This window comes from Manis javanica, chromosome 4 (assembly GCF_040802235.1).
Source record: "Manis javanica isolate MJ-LG chromosome 4, MJ_LKY, whole genome shotgun sequence".
In the NCBI taxonomy this organism is placed as follows: domain Eukaryota; kingdom Metazoa; phylum Chordata; class Mammalia; order Pholidota; family Manidae; genus Manis; species Manis javanica.
Genome location: NC_133159.1, coordinates 166,011,928 through 166,032,352, shown reverse-complemented (window position 1 = coordinate 166,032,352; position 20,425 = coordinate 166,011,928). Strand labels below are relative to the sequence as shown.

The window sequence follows — 20,425 nt, the reverse complement described above, 5'->3', positions numbered from 1 at the left end:
ATAAATCCCTCCCATTTCTAAAATGCTATGAGACTTTAAGCCTAATTTCCTTTGAGCCTTAATCCTCTTACTAATTGATGTGGCTGAGTTGTTTAGAATGAACCTCCGTGGTGCAATTGACTGATTAAGACTGTGAAGTTTCATGTAGGCAAATTGGTCCAGTAATGAATCCATTCATTCAGCAGACACATGCCATGTCTGTGAGTCCTAAAAGAGCCCATAGTCCAGTAAAGGAGTGTGGTAGTTTTAAAACATGCCCCCCTAAATTCTTTGACACTCCCCCCATCAAAAGATGGGGCTATGCCCTCTCCCCTTGAACCTGGGCTTTGTGCCTGTCTGACAATAGAGTGTGGCAGAGATCTATTCATTTTCTATTCAGAAATTGTACCCAATTTAAGAAACTAACAGGATCCATTTCCTGTTTCTTGGATCACTCACTCTTGAAACCCAGCCACCATGCTGTGAAGAAGCCTAAATTGCCCTGTGGAAAGGCCCAGGTGGAAAGTAACTAATAGCCAGCACCCGCTTGTTAGCCCTTGGGATGAGCCATCTTGGAAGCAGATCCTCCAGCTCTGGGAGAGCTGCCCTGGCTGATACCGCATGGAGCAGAGACTAGCCATTCTCACTGAACCCTGCCCAAATTGATGGTTCCTGAGCAAAATAAGTGACTCTTGTTTTAAGCTACCAAGTTTTGTTGCCAAAACAAGGAGATAGACACATAAACAAACCATTTTGAAGCAATGTAGAATTATGATGGCAGCGATATGTACTGGTATCACAGGAACACAGGCGAGACACCTAATCCTTTTGGCATCAAGAAAGACATCCTCAATATGACAAGTGAACTGAGTCTTGAATGAGAGAGGGTTAGCCAGGTAGGGGGAGAAAGAATGGGGATGTTCTGGGCAGAAGGGACAGCAGTGTGACCTGAAGTAAAGTAAGGAAGTAGCATGATGTGCATGAGAAATTATGAGTCCTTAGGTGTTGCTGAGCATAAAGCTGGAGATAGGGAGTAGTGATTGATGTAGCCAGAGAGACTGGCAAAGTTTGAATCATGCCAAGTAAAGGTATGTTGCATACAGGTCATTTGGTGTTTTTGTTATTATAGGTAGCATTGGATGGAGCAATCCAATCGTATATGAGTTTTAGACAGACCCTTCAGTTGACTGTGGGAAAGTGGACTTGAAGATATTAAAGCTTGAACCAGGAAGACCAGTTAGGTGGCCATTGCAGTAGTTCAGGCAAGGACAATAAGGGCCTAAATTAGCACTGTGATGATGGGGAGGGGCTAGAGAAAATAGGTTCAAGAAATATTTAGGGGGTTAAAAAGCATTTAGAAGTTAAAAAGGGCAATACTTAGTTACTGATTGTGGGGAGAAAGGGCAAAGTGAAGGAAGACTGTTAGGTTTCTAAGTTAGGTAGGTAGACACCAATACCAGTAGAAACGAACTAAGGAGAATATAAGGAAGGGTATGCAAGTCAAACTTATGGGAGATTTAAGCTGCAAATAAAGATTTGGCAGTCATTGTCACAAAGAGAATAGTTGAAATTACTAATGGGTAAGCTTCCTAGGACAAGAATGCTCAGTAATAAAGATAAGAGGACTGAGGATGAACCCTGGGAGTACCCTGCTATTTAAAAGGTGCTCAAAGAAGAGTGAGCCCATAAAAGAAATGGAGAAGAATGATCCAAGAAGTTCCAGGAGAACCAAGATGTTGTCCCACAAACAAAATAGTAGTTTCAAGTAGGGGCTAATCTTTGGTATCAGATGCAAACAACCAGTTAAGTAAGATAGGGCTAGATGAGAAGTCAGCGATGACTTTAGGCAGGCCGGGCAAAGCCAGGTATCAATAAGTAAATGAATGAAAAGTAAGAAAGTAGACAGAGTTGATACGGCCAAGGAAGTGGAGAATAGCTGGAGAAGAACACAAGGATGAGACGGTTTGGTGGTGGTGGCGGTGCTGTTGGTTTTGGGGGATAGAAAATAAGTAAATGCTTTACTAACCAGAGCAGCCAGTAAAATGAAAGAGGTTGAAGAGAGAAGAATAAGAAGGTAAGATTCATGCAGTAGCTGCCAGTTAGAGAGAGCAGGGCGTAGGGTCAAGGGCAGTCCTTTGAGACTGGAGGAATGCAACAAGGGTAGGTGTAGATGTACATAATTTTATAGTATTAGGGCAGGAAGTTGAAGATCATAGTTGATGGACATTCTTTTCTGTGAAAAAAGAGATAAATTTGTGCACTGAAAGAAGAAAGCAAAGCAGGGACTAACAGCTGTATTGAAGAGAGTGGTGAGTTTTAGAAAAATCTGAGAAATGGAAATAAGGGCTGGCTTGTAATAGACAAAAGGAAGAATAGGTGAGCCTGAAAGCCCAGTTGGTGTTGAAAACTAGTTTTGTGCTAGTGACTATCAGCATGATTATATGATTTTATCCAAGGGAATACCGCCACTCACCCCACTCATCTCTCTTTTTTCCTGGCCCTGTTGGCCTAGAAAGTGGGAAAAACAGGTAACCTCCAGACAGAAGGAAGCAGGGCCTCCAGGAAGAACAAAGTTTTGTTTAAGGTAAGGAGATAGGGCATTCTGTGTAAAATTGGGGAATTACTTGTTTTGCTTTATATAATGACATGAGGGCCATTTATACCTCATTGACCAGCCATTGGATTCCAGGCACCCCAGGAAGGAACATGATCTTGGACAAGGCAGCTTTCTTTAACTAAAGCAGACCCCAGAGGTGCTGAGAGCAGCAGACTTTGTGCCTGCAGCACTCCCAGCTGTTCCATTCTTGAGGAACCATCTGTAAGGCACCTCACGGTGTCCACTGTGGCAGACTTTGGAGTTATCTAGATATTGGTTTAAATCCTGGCCCTGCCACTCCTAGCCAGTCAGCTGGTTGTGTTAAGCAGATCCTCCGTAAGGCTTCTTTAATTAATTGATTGATTGATTGATTAATTAAGGTATCATTGATATACAATCTTGTGAAGGTTTCACAGGAAAAACAATGTGGTTACTGCATTCACCCTTATTATCTAGTCCCACCCCCATACCCCATTACAGGCCCCATCCGTCAGTGTAGTAAGATGCCACAGAGTCACTACCTGCCTTCTCTGTGCTACACTGTTCTCCTGGTGACCCCAAACACACCATCTGCACTAATCATGGTACCTCTCAATCCCATTCTCCCTCCCTCCCCACCTGCCCTCCCTCACTCCTCCCCTTTGGTAACCACTAGCCCCTTCTTGGAGTCTGTGAGTCTGCTTCTATTTCCTTCCTTCAGTTTTGCTTCGTTGTTTTACTCCACAAATGAGGGAAATCATTTGGTACTTGTCTTTCTCCGCCTGGCTTATTTCACTGAGCATAATACCCTCTAGCTCCATCCATGTTGTTGCAAATGGTAGGATTTGTTTCTTATGGCTGAATAGTATTCCATTGTGTATATGTTCGGTAAGGCTTCTTTAACCTCAGGATCCTATACTGTAAAATAGGAAAGATAATGTAAGAACTAATTAAGCCTTGGTTTCCTTCTTTGTGAAATAGGAAAAATAATTATACCATCCTTCTGGTTGTTAATAGGATCTGGTAAGATCATAAACTTCCCAGAGTACCTGTCACTTTTAGAAAATGAATTGTCATACCATATGTAAAGTGTCTAGTTCAGCAGCAGATACAGAATATTTGCTCTGCAAGTTGCTCAATCAGTATTTCTTTTAAAAATGTTTTAGTTGTTGGGAGAGGGAGGGTGGGGGCGGGGCCTCAGCCGGCCGGGTACCCCCAGAGGAAGGCTGGGAGGTTAGTGGATTCGGGCTGTGTGGATTTGACGAGCGCCACGGCGGTTGGCGAAGCTCACGAGGCGCAGCCGGTCGCCGCTGACAGACACCGTTCTTCCGGCCGCGCCACCCGGGAGGCGGATCGCCGGGGCCTGAGAAGGCTTCCTCGGCCCGGCGCTGCCTCCCCCCTCCTCCCTCGGGTCACCCGAGCTGCCTGGGAGGAGGAGGAGGAGGAGGTCGTCGGGGGCGGGGGCGGCGGCAGGCGGCGGCACACGGGGACCGGGACAGGACAATGGAGGTGGCTGTGGAGAAGGCGGCGACGGCGGCCCCCGACAGCGCCGAGCGGGGAGAACGAGGCCGAGAGTCGGCAGGGCCCGGACTCGGAGCGCGGAGGCGAGGCGGCCCGGCTCAACCTGTTGGACCCTTGCGCCGTGTGCCACCAGAACATCCAGAGCCGAGCGCCCAAGCTGCTGCCCTGTCTGCACTCCTTCTGCCAGCGTTGCCTGCCCGCGCCCCGGCGCTACCTCCTGCTGCCGGCGCCCATGCTGGGCTCGGCCGAGACCCCGCCGCCCGTCCCCGCCACCGGCTCGCTGGTCAGCGGCTCCTCGCCGTTCGCCACCCAAGTTGGAGTCATTCGATGTCCAGTTTGCAGCCAAGACTGTGCAGAGAGACACATCATAGATAATTTTTTTGTGAAAGACACTACTGAGGTTCCCAGCAGTACAGTTGAAAAGTCTAATCAGGTGTGTACAAGCTGTGAGGACAATGCAGAAACTAATGGGTTTTGTGTCGAGTGTGTTGAATGGCTCTGCAAGACATGCATCCGAGCTCACCAAAGGGTGAAGTTCACAAAAGATCACACCGTGAGACAGAAAGAGGAAGTATCTCCAGAGGCAGTTGGTATGACTAGTCAGCGACCAGTGTTCTGTCCTTTTCATAAGGAGCAGCTGAAGCTTTACTGTGAAACATGTGACAAACTGACATGTGGAGACTGCCAGTTATTAGAACATAAAGAGCATAGATACCAATTTATAGAAGAAGCTTTTCAGAATCAGAAAGTGATCATACCCTAATCACAAAACTGATGGAAAAAAAAAAATACATAAAATTCACAGGAAATCAGATGCAAAACAGGATAATTGAAGTAAATCAAAATCAAAGCAGGTGAAACAGGATATTAAAGTTGCTATATTTACATTGATGGTAGAAATAAATAAAAAAGGAAAAGCTCTGTTGCATCAGCTTGAGAGCCTTGCAAAGGACCATCGCATGAAACTCATGCAACAGCAACAGGAAGTGGCTGGGCTCTCTAAACAGCTGGAACATGTAATGCATTTTTCCAAATAGGCCGTTTCCAGCGGCAGTAGTACAGCATTACTGTACAGCAAGCGACTGATTACATACCGACTACGGCACCTCCTTTGAGCAAGGTGTGATGCTTCCCCAGTGACCAACAATACCATCCAGTTTCACTGTGATCCTAGTTTCTGGGCTCAAAATATTATCAATTTAGGTTCTTTAGTAATCGAAGATAAAGAGAGTCAGCTACAAATGCCTAAGCAGAACCCTGTCGTGGAACAGAATTCACAGCCACCAGGTGGTTTATCTTCAAAGCAGTTATCCAAGTTTCCAACACAGATCAGCCTAGCTCAGTTACGACTCCAGCATATGCAGCAACAGGTAATGGCTCAGAGGCAACAGGTGCAACGGAGGCCAGCACCTGTGGGTTTACCAAACCCTAGAGTGCAGGGGCCCATCCAGCAACCTTCCATCTCTCATCAGCAAACCCCTCCACATCTGATAAATTTTCAAAATCACAGCCCCAAACCTAATGGACCAGTTCTTCCTCCTCATCCTCAACAGCTGAGATATCCACCAAACCAGAATGTGCCACGACAAGCAATAAAGCCCAACCCTCTGCAGATGGCTTTCTTGGCTCAACAAGCCATAAAACAGTGGCAGATCAGCAGTGGGCAGGCTGCCCCGTCAACTGCCAGCAGCATATCCTCTACTCCTTCCAGTCCCACTATTACTAGTGCAGTAGGACACGATGGCAAAGGTTTTGGTTCACCTATGATTGATTTGAGCTCACCAGTGGGAGGTTCTTACAATCTTCCTTCTCTTCCAGATATTGACTGTTCAAGTACTATTATGCTGGACAATATTGTGAAGAAAGATCCTAGTATAGATCATGGCCAGCCAAGACCACCCTCAAACAGAACCGTCCAGTCACCAAATTCATCAGTACCATCTCCAGGCCTTGCAGGACCTGTTACTATGACTAGTGTACACCCACCAATACGTTCACCTAGTGCCTCCAGTGTGGGGAGCAGAGGAAGCTCTGGCTCTTCCAGCAAACCAACGGGAGCCGATTCTACACACAAAGTCCCAGTGGTCATGTTGGAGCCAATCCAAATAAAACAAGAAAACAGTGGACCACCTGAAAATTATGATTTTCCTGTTGTTGTAGTGAAACAAGAATCAGATGAAGAATCTAGGCCTCAAAATACCAATTATCCAAGAAGCATACTTACCTCCCTGCTATTAAATAGCAGTCAGAGCTCTGCTTCTGAGGAGTCTGTGCTAAGATCAGATGCTCCTGATAGCACAGGAGATCAACCTGGACGTCACCAGGAAAATTCCTCATATGCAAAGTCTGAGTGGCTGGATGCCTCCCAGAAGTCACCGCTTCATGTTGGAGAGACAAAGAAAGAAGACGACCCCAATGAGGACTGTTGTGCAGTTTGTCAGAATGGAGGGGAGCTCCTGTGCTGTGATAAGTGTCCCAAAGTATTCCATCTTTCTTGTCATGCACCCACCAAGTGGAGAATGAATCTGCACTTTCTGCCGAGACTTATCTAAACCAGAAGTTGAATATGATTGTGATGCTCCCAGTCACAACTCAGAAAAAAAGAAACCAGAAGTCCTTGTTAAATTAACACCAATAGATATAAGGAAGTGTGAGCGCCTACTTTTATTTCTTTACTGCCATGAAATGAGCCTGGCTTTTCAAGATCCAGTTCCTCTAACTGCCTGATTATTACAAAATAATTAAAAATCCAATGGACTTGTCAACCATCAAGAAAAGACTACAAGAAGATTTTTCTATGTACACAAACCCTGAAGATTTTGTAGCTGACTTTAGATTGATCTTTCAAAATTGTGCTGAATTCAATGAGCCTGATTCAGAAGTAGCCAACGCTGGCATAAAACTTGAAAACTATTTTGAAGAACTCCTCAAGAACCTTTACCAGAAAAAAGGTTTCCTAAACTAGAATTCAGGAATGAATCAGAAGATAATAAATTTAGTGATGATACAGATGATGACTTTGTACAGCCCCGGAAGAAACGCCTCAAAAGCATAGAGGAACGCCAGTTGCTTAAATAAGCAGCACCATTGGCATGTGCTGGTTTTTAGACTTTTGTTTTGTTTTTAATAAACATTTTGTGAGTAATTTAACATCATTACAAAGAAAAAAAATGTTTTAGGAAGATTCTTTGACTTTTCTATGGGCCCAAAGGAGCATCAAAGCCAGAGCTGGAATGCATCCTAACTACACTACTCTTGGGTTTAGCTTTCAAATCAAGGAATATGGGAGGAGATAGCTCTGTGATGAGTCAGACTGTGGTGGAGGTAGTGGAGGTAGTGTCTGATAATGTCTGATTATCGGGAGAGTCTGATTCCTTAGGCTAAGTTACTGGTGTTATAGTTCAATGTGAAAATGTGTTCTTTAAAATAGAACCAAAAGGAGAAAATTAGAGATGAAGTCATCTGAGTGGCAGTACTCCACCGAAATAGCACTGTATGTAGCAAAAGGATGATTGCAGTTCGGGACAGGTTACTTTGATTTATTGGGGCTAAATATATATTTTATATACACATGTGACTGCACTTTTGTGCACCCCCACCCATCTGGATTGTAGTCTTGCTGACTCCCCCAGTTGGATGTTGAACCAGGGATCATTCATTCTTCCTCTCTGGGCTTGAGTTTGCTCTAAAATGAGGATTTAGATCTAGGGGAGTCCCTTCCTATTCTTATTTTTATTTTTATTTTTCTTCCAATTTTATCGTGGGTTAATTCTTTAAATCCCCAGTATCCTATAGCACAGATTTTAAGACAAACATGGCTCTGTTCTCTGTAGAGAAATGATCTTATTCCATGTATACAAAGAGGCACAATGTGTTGAGTGAAGCCTGCAGAGAAAAGAGTTGGATAGCTCTAGCAGAGAAAGCCTGATGTGTACACTTCAGTGAAGAAGGGGAGAAAAATCACTGTTTGGTGAGTCAATCAACGTACTCAGTAGTCATCACAGAATCATGTCCTTACTTGCAGGACATGGAATTATCCAAATTTGTAGAATTACCTGTGGAATTATCCAAATGTGTTGTTTAACATTTATTGACAATGACTATTGTGCTGGATGTTGTGCAGAGCAAGTTTATGCAAGCTGAACCCCAGCTTCATTCATTTATGGCGGGAACGGAAAAGTGGTGAAGTTCAGAAGATTGGAAATGCTAAACTTCTTGTTTTCAATCAGAAAACTGCACTTAAGTATTCAAATTCAATCACGATCCAGTATCATAAAGCCTTTATTGTTAAAGGAAGCATCTGATTTTTACTTTTTCAGTTTGGCTTCTGCGCTCTGCTGTTACTCTTCTCATGTAATTGGGTTTATGATTTGAGTAACTTTTGAAATACTGGCAGCTCAACTATCTTCAATAGAGACTCATCTCACTTAAGGCATTTTAATATAACTTTCAGTATCTTGAATCCTGGGAATTTAATCAGTATACTTACACTCTTAAAGTTTTTCTTGCCTGAACCATTATACTATTTCACAGAACAAATATTTCATCCTTAGGATTTTGTAACCTAGGGATTTAAAGATTAGCTTTGAAAATAGGTCAGGGAAAAACATCTCCTTTGGTTTAAAGCTAATCAGGTAAGGAAGTAAAAAGAGCAATTTAGAAGCCTTTGAAAAGCATTTGTGAAATCAGTTTCATGTCATTTTATGAAAGCTGCTGCCTGTAAAGCTACAGTGTGAGTCAAGCCTTCTTTCAGCGTTGCCACTACTTCATGCCTCCATTCATTACCATTCATCCATTCATTGTTCATTCATTCATTTAAGTGTTGTTCTAGATGCTGGGGTAACAGAGATAAATAAGACAGTCCGAGCTTACTGTGTGCCAGGCATTTTGAAACTTGGGAAACCAATGCTTCTATCTCCATAGTCTGGTGTTACGGAATGAGCATTACGATGGGAGTCCAGCTGTTCTCCTAAACTCACTGGTTAGCTATGTGACTGTAGGTGAGACCTGTTTGGTATCTGTTTTCTCATCCCTGAAATGGTATTGCTCACCCTATTTACTTCATAGCTTTGATGTAAGAATCAAATGAAATTGTGATTTTGAAAGAGCTTTGAAAAGTATTAGACATTATATAAAGACAACTAATAATCTTATGACTGTGGCAGTGTTTTGACCATTTTATTGCCTCTGTGAAAAGGTTGAGGATGAGTACATTTTCATTGTGCTCTTGAACTAGAACTGTATGTATATGATCATCAGCCTTAACCATTTCTTCCATATGTGCAACTACCCTACTTCTGATCCACGGGCACAGACTTCATTATGTGGTGGCTAGGGGAAGGATATCTACAGCTGACACAACTTATTTAGAAAATATTATTCAGTTCATATCCTGCATTAAATCAAGTATTGATTAAGTGCCCAGGCTAAGAGGGCAGAGAGAGACATAAGTGATGAGATGATATTGGTCTTCAAGAAGCGTAGACTTGTATTTGAAAATTCAGAGTAGCCCAAAATAAATGATTACCTTAGTTGCAGTTTCCCAAGGATCTGTACAGAGATGTCCATTTGGCCCTATCATGATTCTAGGAGCCCTCTCTCTCAGATATTGGAGGGCCTATTTATCCCTACTGGATCATGGAACAGATCGTCTTATGAAGAAATTGAAAACTTGTAGCTTCATGTTTGATTTCCTACTAGGTTTTTTAGGTCTACCATGCTGATGCGCTGGAATGAGATAGGAAGTCTGAGCTTTCCTAGACTAGTCTTGGACTAACCCAAGAATCCCTCTCAAATATGAGCTCTACAGTACAGAGAAATGTTTGTGTTTTATTCACTGCTCTCTGCCCAGTGCCTAGAACAGTGCCTAACAAGTGTCACCCAATGAGAATGTTTTGAATGAATGAAAGCCTCCATCTACCATATGTACAGTTCTTCTGATACTCTGATAGCCCAGATAGATAGCTTCTTGAAGACAGGGGCTATACTTTGTCTCCAGATTTCCAGTGTCTGGCACATAATCAGTGGGCTGGATGTTTGTCAAATGAACATATGGACAAGCTAACCAGGGCTGGGATGGATGCCCCAAGACCAGGACTTCAGTCTTTCCCTATCTTTCCCTGGAGTAAGCCCTAAAAACGAGAGGAACTCATTCCCAGTAAGTCTGAGGCATAGCCCAGTTTGGCCTGCTACAAATGTGAAATGTCACTGAAGTTTCTTTTTGAATCTTAGCTTTTCTGTTTATTTTAGGTTTTCTATTCCATGTGTGTTCCTCTCAAAAAGATGGATAGAATTAATGTGCCAGGAAGATGCCTTGTGTATGTCCTCTGCTGGGTCCCATCCTTATCCATTGTACTCGGTAACACTTGTCTGTGCAGCTTGGGGCCCAGGACAGAGCAGGCTGTTCTTGAAGGCATTTCGGAACCATGTAGGAGACTAAAGGGCCCAGAGAGAGCTGGCACGGAATAGGAGAGAGAAGTAGGACAACTGGCCAGAGCTGCTTTCTGGGAGTTGTGTTATGCCATCTTTCAGCCTCATTGATTATTCCAACTCTTCCTAAAATAATAATAATACTAAAAAAAAAGTCCTTACCTTAACATATGCAAGTATCTCATTTGATCTTCACAGCAACCCCATGAAAATGGTGTTTTTTGGTTTCCAATGTTACTGTTTGCACAAATGAGAAATGTCAGATCAGGAGCAGCCCTGGGACTAGGGTGAGGCACATGAGGCACTCACCCCAGGCACAAAATTAAAGGGAGTGCCAAAAAAACAACACAATTAAAATAAATAACATTTCATGCAATATTTTAAAGATTTAAATTCATGCAGGATCTGACAGGGCCAGGATTAAGATGAGGCAAGCTGTGTAAGTCGTGCAAGTAAGTGCAGAATTGGATCCTGTCATGATAAAAAATTTTATTTTGTTCTAAATGGCTATTTTTGGCATTAATTTCAATTTTGAGAGCTGCATTCAAATATTACTTATCTTGATTAGTGAGTTTCTTTGCCTCCTCTTCAAAGTTCCCCTGAGACCTGTGCCTCACTGGCCTCATGCTGGTCTCAGCCCTCCAAGTCTCACCGTCTTAGAGATGAAGTGCCCCAGGGCCTGTGGCTTGTGAGTGGCAGAGCCCACATTTGAACCAAGGCTTTCTGACTCCACATCACATTCTCTTTCTGTTATACCACACAGCCACTTAAAATGCCTAATTATCTTTGTCTCTGAACATCTATTGGTCTTCTGTTGTTACTCCTTAAATTTTCTTAGGCTTTTAAGCCTCATTATTTGAGGGTATCTTTAGTACTCCCTGGTGACTTTTTCATGTATTTTTCTTTCTGTAAATGTGCATGATGCAACCTCTATTGTTTCAGTTATTTGATTTCTAAGTATTTCTGGATGAATCTTATCTCACGGGCACACTACAAAATTGTTGTCTTGCTTAGAACTAAATTCTGCAACTCAAATTAAGAACATATGATTATCACTAACTCTGCATGAACTGGGGGAAAGAAGGTCTATTTTTTAAACACCATTAAGTTGTAGATTGAGATGCTGATTAGAATAGCACTCAGAATTCTGTAGCATGTCTTGTAAAGTCAAAATTCCTACAGACTTTACCCTTCAGTGAAGTTTCTTGAGTAATGAAAATAATGCATGGTAAGAAGGACAAACATCCCTGTCCGTGTTCACCTTTTATGGGACGAGGGTGCGTAAGACTGTATGAAAGTGTAAACTGTCTTCTTTCTCAGATGTTTTTCTAATCAGTTAGTCTGGCTATGTAGCTGAGAAGGACAAAACTCTCCCAACTGATCATTTTCCTTATACTTGGCCTTACTTCTATATAATTTACAGGCAACCTGTAGAATTTCATGTCTACTATACCTGTTGGGGATACACAAAACAAGAAAGTGCTGGGAGTTTGAGATTAGAAATAGAAGGTACAATAAAGGAGCAGTAGTAGGCTTTTGTTTTTCTTTGCAATTAAGTCTTAGTAGAGGTAAAGAGAGTTGACACCAAGGAAACAACCCTGGAATTATTTACACTGCAGTGTCTGTTAAGGAGGAGGAGAGTAGGTCTGCTTTGGTTATGTAGCTGTATTCCTATTATGTTAATGTGTGTCCGCAATTTAATTAGTAGTTTAAAGACTATACATGCTTATGTTGCTCTACAAGAAGATGTGTCAAAGAAATAATCAATCTTCCCATGTTTTCTTCCATCTGCTACTTCTATAGCTTTTCTTCTTCCTTCCTAATTACAACCCTTAAGTAGAATTCATGCCTCATATAGAAATTACCAAGTATCATAATTCTTCCAAGTGGTAAAGATACCGCAAGACAAATGCTGGGCATAGAAGCCACAGGGCATAAATCCGCAAAGAAGTAAAAAGCTAACCTTTTCAAAGAATATTGCTTCTCTCTCACTTACCAACTTTACATTTCCCTGTATGGCCCCGGAAGATGACTGGTTAGCCAGAGACGGGTAAGATTCCTCAAGGGAGGAACAACCTAAGACAGGCACAGTCGCAGGGGGGCCAACAGGTGAGAAATTGGGGATCCACAGAGGTGAGGCTTAGAACCTCACCCCCCCTGTTTTGAGAGAAATCTTCTGCATCCGTGGATGTTTTGTTGCCTTGTCTAGCCTGGATTAATACTTAGTCTATAGGCACAGACCTGATCATCTACATTTGCCCTCTTACAGCACTAAATTATGTTTTCTACCTTTATCTTGCATCTACCTACCACTTCAGCATTTTATTAAAAAAATAAATAATAATAATAAGGGAGAAATGTGGGATTCACATATAAATCAAGTATAAAAATCAAATGAATAATCATATCTGACTTGATTGTTTATAGTTCATGATGCGTGATCAAAACCGAAAGTTTCTGTGATATGACTGCCCTTGCACTGTTCACCATGTAAGAACTTATTCACTATGTAAGAACTTGTTCACCATGTAAGAACTTGTTCGTTATGCTTCAGAAGATTGGAGACTGTTGAGAATTAGGCTTGGGGTTGATTAATGATTGTGCATTGAGTCCTCTATACAGAATTTTATGTTGTTAACAACCATATGATCAATAAATATGAGAGATGCCCTCTCAGAAAAAAAAAAAAAAGGAGGAGAAGAGATGTCAGGACTTCCTGTGTCCCTGGGAATATCATAGGATAAAACTTGGGTTATAAATAAAGGCTTTGAACATTTGGTTTGAGGACCAGACAGAAAAACAGAGAAAGGTCCCATTCCTGAGCATATATTCTCTTTATTGCCTTAGTTTGGTGAGACATGATCAGGGGCTTTTATTTATACAGTATTTTTATGGGAGATGGTGTGAAATGAGACCAGAAGGTCAAAACCAAACTGCCGAGGGAGTCGAATGTAAGGCTAAGAAATGATATGTTGTCTTATAGGTGATATCAAACTCTGGAAGACTTTTGATTGGAGAAAGGCCTGATCAAACTAAGATTTTTTAAAAGTTCATACTAAAACCAAAAATGTATATATACAAAAAATTTAAGCTGGTGGCATTCTAAAGGAAAGAGAAGGGAGAGTACTGATTTTTGTGTTAAAACTATTAAGTATTTTGGCAGTGTTTTTGATTTGCTAAATTAGAAATACAAGGAAAGGACGGCTGTAAGATATGTGGTAGAGGAATTTGGCACTAGTCACTGAGGCTTATACTGGTTGTTAGAAGGAGGAAGAGGCAAAAGGGTTTCATCAGGAGTGCCCTAGAGAACAGTCAATCGATTGTAGAAAAACACTAAGGAAACTGTTTGGAGAGGGAAGGAAAAGATATTATATGCGGTTGCAAACATGTTTTCTTTGAAGAAATTGTGTGATGAGCAACTAAAATATCCCTTAGGTGGTGGGGGATGCAAACTTGGACCTGGGAGAAAGATCAAAGCCAAAAATGAATAGTCTCAAAGTTCTATATCCAGATGTAATGTTGAAGCCTGAGCAGGAATAACACAAATGTCTGAGTTGGACACAGGTCCATTGTCTAGAAAGAGGAAGAACCATCAAGGGAAGAATAGTCTGGGGTGGAGGAGATGTAAGATCCCATAGGAATATAAAAGCCACAGGCGGAACTAATTTCAGGAAAAATGATATGGCCAGCAGTGTCAGGGCCTGCAGATACAGACTAATGAATGGTCACAGAAGTAGACTTGAGCTTAGATAGTAAAAATTGAGATCCAGGAGGAGGAAGAGTGTCAACAAGTAGGAAGCTAGTGGGGGAGAATATATTTGTAAATGACATACCCGACATGCCTCAACACCCAAAAAGCAAATAACTTGATAAAAAAATGGGCGGAAGACACGAACAGACACTGCTCCAGAAAAGAAATTCAGGTGGCCTACAATGCTCCACATCGCTGATTGTCAGAGAAATGCAAATTAAAACCACAATGAGATATCACCTCACACCAGTTAGGATGGCCAACAACCAAAAAACAAGGAACAACAAATAGTGGCGAGAATACAGAGAAAGGGGAACCCTCCTACACTGTTGGTGGGAATGTAAACTAGTTCAGTCATTGTGGAAAGCAATATGGAGGTTCCTTAAAAAACTAAAAATAGAAATACCATTTGACCCAGGAATTCCACTCCTAGGAGTTTACCCAAAGAGAACAAGATCTGAGATTCAAAAAGACAGATGCACCCCTATGTTTATCACAGCACTGTTTACAATAACCAAGACATGAAGCAACCTAACTGTCCATCAGTAGATTGAATGGATATAGAAGATGAGGCACATATACACACTGGAATATTTTTCAGCTGTAAGAAGAAAACAAATCCTACCATTTGCAACTACATGGATGGAGGTAGAGGGTATTATGCTCAGTGAATAAGCCAGGTGGAGAAAGACAAGCACCAAATGATTTCCCTCATTTGTGGAGTGTGACAACGAAGCAAAAGTGAAGGAACAAAACAGCAGCAGACTCACAGAACCCAAGAAGGGACTAAAGGTTACTGAAGAGGAGGGGTGAGGGAAGGTGGGTGAGGAGAGAGGGAGAAGGGAATTGGGGGGGTATTATGTTTGGTACCCTTGGGGGGTGTGGGGTCACAGGGAAGACAGCGTAGCACAGAGAAGACAAGTAGTGACTCTGTGGCATCTTACTATGGTGATGGACAGTGACTTCAATGTATGGGGGGGACTTGGTAATAAGGGTATCTTATATTTACTGATATAGTAACTACAATCTTGCTCATGTGAAACCTTCATAAGAGTGTATATCAATGATACCTTAATTAAAAAAAAGGGACAGTAAAATAAGAGGTGATTCTATTGGGTGACCAGTGGGTGAACTTTAAATGAAGTTAACTTGATAGATATTTTTCCTGGATGACTAATTGACTAATAGATATTTAAATCTCTCAGGTTTTATCAATTTCAAAGACTTCTACAATTCGCAGAAATTGGGGAAGAGAGCATGTCTTATGTTTAATGTACTTTATGTTTCATAATTCTTTTTTTTATTTCCATAAAATACAATCTTGTATATGACTGTCTTCACTCATTCCCCAAAATGAGATTTGTCTCTTTGACTTTAAGTGGGAGAAGCTGATTCATATATGGCCGATCTGGCTTTATGTGTCCAGTAGCATTCCAGAGCAAGGGAGTAAAATGCTGTTTGTCCTTCACTTTTTCTCTTATCTGTGGAGCCAAGAAAACCTTACCACTTTAGAATGATACTCCTCTGTATGCCACTCACTGCTTGATTGATTTATTTCCTGTCGCTGTCATGACTTTGATAAAGAGAGGTTTTTTACAGCAGGGATTCTGATGTGAACATCCCAAGATCACAGCTTTCTTAAAAATCATTAACACTCTTGTTTTATACTTTGAGTGTTTGCTTCTTGGCAATAGTTCATGGGATCTGACTGAATCTAAAATCTTAGAGGCACAGTTAAATCATTTAGGTCTGTATTACAAAGGATAACTTAGTTCACTCAAGTCTTAGTAACAAGATATCCTGCATCAGTTATCATCCTCCTCATAGTTAAAACATCAATCAAATTAATTAGTGAATTGCTCAAGAGCCCTTCACCCAGCTGAGAGCATTGAGCATAACTGGCTAACATGTCCTCTGGAAGCCTTTGTTCATTCATTCAGGCATTCATTTAACATTGATTGAGTACATACATACTTACTCCAGGCTGAAGAAGACCAGTCACTGCCCATAGGATTCTTCAAGACTAGTATCTTCACAAGTAGTGACAGTCTCAATGCAGTGTAGAAGACGTAGTAGCAGTGAGCACAGGAAATTATAAGAGAGAGTGTGACTAGAATATGATAAAGGGAGAGGTGACAAATGAAATTGGAGACAGTATTTACAGTTTATGTAAATCCTTACATTACTTGCTAAAGAATCCTAATTTTATCCTGAAAGCAATGGTGTCCATTGAATTATTCTAAGCAGAAGCAAGTCATGATAAGCATTTGGTTACATTCTGGGTAGGATAACAGATTTAAGGGGGAGGGAAAGTTGGAGGCAGGAAGACAGTTATATGACTATTCTAGAAATTGTGGTAAGTGGGGAAGGTCTTACTGAAGGTCCTTTCTACATGGGCTGGGAGAGGGGGTGCTGAATACAGAGCTATTTGGGAGGCAGCAGGCACCAACTGAATGGAAGGAACAGGAGGAACTAAGAGGAGAGTCAAGGACAAGTTTGCGGCTTCTATGCCCAGGTAATGGCGGGACAAAAGACAGAGGTGTCAGCCTTTGGTTATCTCTCAACTGAGCAAGATTATAGCTGCCGAGTCATCCAAGGCTGATTCAGTCTTTGACATGACTCCTGCCAGTTCATTTTTGAGGCCAACGATGAAATGGCTTTTGACCTCTTGAAACTGAGACCTTTGGAACAGTGCTGAATAGATATGAATCCAGTTTCATTGCTGGGAGCCTTAAGGTTCCTACCTCAGGATTTTGGAGGATGTATGCTTGCTTTCACTACAGTAGGACACCCTTTTGATAGTGGTTTTCTGTCATACTTTTTTTTTTTTTTTAGAGGGCATCTCTCATATTTATTGATCAAATGGTTGTTAACAACAATAAAATTCAGTATAGGGGGGTCAATGCTCAATGTACAATCATTAATCCATCTCAAGCCTAATTCTCGTCAGTCTCCAATCTTCTGAAGCATAACGAACAAGTTCTTACATGGTGAACGAATTCTTACATAGTGAATAAATTCTTACATGGTGAACAGTACAAGGGCATTCATCACAGAAACTTTCGGTTTTGATCACGCATTATGACCCATAAACAATCAGGTCAAATATGAATATTCATTTGATTTTTGTACTTGATTTATATGTTGATCCCACATTTCTCCCTCTATTATTATTATTATTTTTATTTTTAATAAAATGCTGAAGTGGTAGGTAGATGCAAGATAAAGGTAGAAAACATAGTTTAGTGCTGTAAGAGGGCAAATGTAGATGATCAGATGATCAGGTGTGTGCCTATGGACTAAGTATTAATCCAGGCTAGACAAGGGCAGCAAGACATCCACGGATGCAGAAGATTTCTCTCAAAGCAGGGGGGGTGAGGTTCTGAGCCTCACCTCTGTTGATCCCCAAATTCTCACCTGATGGCCCCCATGCGACTGTGCCTGTCTTAGGTTGTTCCTCCCTTGAGGAATCTTACCCGTCTCTGGCTAACCAGCCATCTTCCGGGGCCATACAGGGAAATGTAAAGTTGGTAAGTGAGAGAGAAGCCATATTGTTTGAAAAGGTTAGCTTTTTACTTGGCAGATTTATGCCCTGTGGCTTCTATGCCCAGCACTTGTCTCGAGGTTTCTTTACCACCTGGAGGAATTATGATACTCGGTAAATTCGATATGAGGCACGAATTCTATTTAAGGGTTGTAATTAGGAAGGAAGAAGAAAAGCTATAGAGGTAGCATATGGAGGAAAACATGGGAGGATTGATTATTTTTTTGACATATCTTCTTGTAGAGTAACTTAAGCATGTATAGGTTTTAAACTACCAACTAATTTGCGCTCACATATTAACATAATAGGAATACGGTGACATAAACAAAGCAAATCTATAATTACCATCCATCTCCAGTGAAGCCAAGAAAACCATTTAGGCACCCTAGGCATTTGTGAAAATTTGTTTATGATATGATGGATATTGTCCAAATGTACTTGAACAGTCTGAGAGAAATCAGACAAATTAAAGCAGCCCATTTCTGGTATCTGTTCACATCCCATATGTTCTTTTAACCATAGATAGTCTATAGTCATAAGATTTTGGAGTGCTACACCTTGCACCCCTCCCAACTCCTGGTTGAGTTCCAACAGTACAGATCCGGTCAAATTCGTTGTCTCACTGTATGCACATGCCAGCCTAGACATCTTCCTCCTTATTCCAATGGCAAGTCCAGGAGACGGTGGGGTGGATGCAGCCACAACCGCAGCATTGCTCAGATCCCTGTGGAGGCTTTTTGATGATCATCCCCCGGCACGAGTCCTCCAGAGAGTGCTGATGCCGGAAGCTCCTCCTCATATCGTATCTTAGTTCATTTTCTGGGTAGCCAAGCTAGGCCTTGATCTTCTGCATAGAAACAAACAGACCCTTTGCCCACACTTTGACATGCCCTCTATACCACTGTGCAGAACTCATTGGAGGTCAGCACACAGGAACTGCTTTTTTTTTTTTTATTAAGAGAAAGGAATATTATCAGAAAAGAGTACCTCCATAGCTGATCATCTGACACCCTTTAAGTGATCAACATTAAGGATATTTAAAGCATGTGTTGATCTTTGATTTACCAATAGTTTTATCCTGTCAAGGAGTAATCCCCCTTTTCTTTCTTTCTTTCTTTCTTTTTTTTTTTTAATTTTTAGTCTACACTTACATGAAGAATACTATGTTTACTATGCTCTCCCCTATATCAGGTCCCCCCTAACAACCACATTACGGTTACTGTCCATCAGCGTAGCAAAATGTTGTAGAATCACTACTTGTCCTCTCTTTGTTGTACAGCCCACCCTCCCCTTTATCCCTCCCCCCCCATGAATGCTAATCTTAATACCCCCCTTCTTCTTCCCCCCCTTATCCCTCCCTGCCCACCCATCCTCCCCAGTTCCTTTCCCTTTGGTACCTGTTAGTCCATTTTTGGGTTCTGTAATTCCGCTGCTGTTTTGTTCCTTCAGTTTTTCCTTTGTTCTTATACTCCTCAGATGAGTGAAATCATTTGGTATTTCTCTTTCTCCGCTTGGCTTATTTCACTGAGCATAATACTCTCCAGCTCCATCCATGTTGCTGCAAATGGTTGGATTTTTCCACTTCTTATGGCTGAGTAGTATTCCATTGTGTATATGTACCACATCTTCTTTATCCATTCCTCTACCGATGGACATTTAGGTTGCTTCCAATTCTTGGCTATTGTAAATAGTGCTGCGATAAACATAGGGGTGCATCTGTCTTTCTCAAACTTGATTGCTGCGTTCTTAGGGTAAATTCCTAGGAGTGGAATTCCTGGGTCAAATGGTAGATCTGTTTTGAGCATTTTGATGAACCTCCATACTGCTTTCCACAATGGTTGAACTAATTTACATTCCCACCAGCAGTGTAGGAGGGTTCCCCTTTCTCCACAGCCTTGCCAACATTTGTTGTTGTTTGTCTTTTGGATGGCAGCCATCCTTACTGGTGTGAGGTGATACCACATTGTAGTTTTAATTTGCATTTCTCTGATAATTAGCGATGTGGAGCATCTTTTCATGTGTCTGTTGGCCATCTGTATTTCTTTTTTAGAGAACTGTCTGTTCAGTTCCTCTGCCCATTTTTTAATTGGGTTATTTGTTTTTTGTTTGTTGAGGCGTGTGAGCTCTTTATATATTCTGGATGTCAAGCCTTTATCGGATCTGTCATTTTCAAATATATTCTCCCATACTGTAGGGTTCCTTTTTGTTCTGTTGATGGTGTCTTTCGCTGTACAGAAGCTTTTCAGCTTAATGTAGTCCCACTTGCTCATTTTTGCTGTTGTTTTCCTTGCCCCGGGAGATATGTTCAAGAAGAGGTCACTCATGTTTATGTCTAAGAGGTTTTTGCCTATGTTTTTTTCCAAGAGTTTAATGGTTTCATGACTTACATTCAGGTCTTTGATCCATTTTGAGTTTACCTTTGTATATGGGGTTAGACAATGGTCCAGTTTCATTCTCCTACATGTAGCTGTCCAGTTTTGCCAGCACCATCTGTTGAAGAGACTGTCATTTTGCCATTGTATGTCCATGGCTCCTTTATCAAATATTAATTGACCATATATGTTTGGGTTAATTTCTGGAGTCTCTAATCTGTTCCACTGGTCTGTGGCTCTGTTCTTGTGCCAGT

The 20,425-nt window shown here is 41.5% G+C and overlaps 2 protein-coding genes across 2 annotated transcripts in view; both read left to right on the top strand.

The window, feature by feature from the left end:
* Nucleotides 1-20,425, top strand: part of LOC140849254 (serine/threonine-protein kinase TAO1-like) — a 171,158-nt gene that overhangs the window by 37,207 nt on the left and 113,526 nt on the right.
* Nucleotides 3,766-14,366, top strand: LOC140849258 (transcription intermediary factor 1-alpha-like). The gene is given in 8 exon segments (XM_073236248.1): nucleotides 3,766-4,092; nucleotides 4,094-4,827; nucleotides 4,830-4,919; nucleotides 4,922-5,445; nucleotides 5,548-6,581; nucleotides 6,583-6,795; nucleotides 6,797-7,011; nucleotides 7,014-14,366. Coding segments are annotated over 8 exon segments (2,985 nt in total). The 5' UTR covers nucleotides 3,766-4,057; the 3' UTR covers nucleotides 7,154-14,366.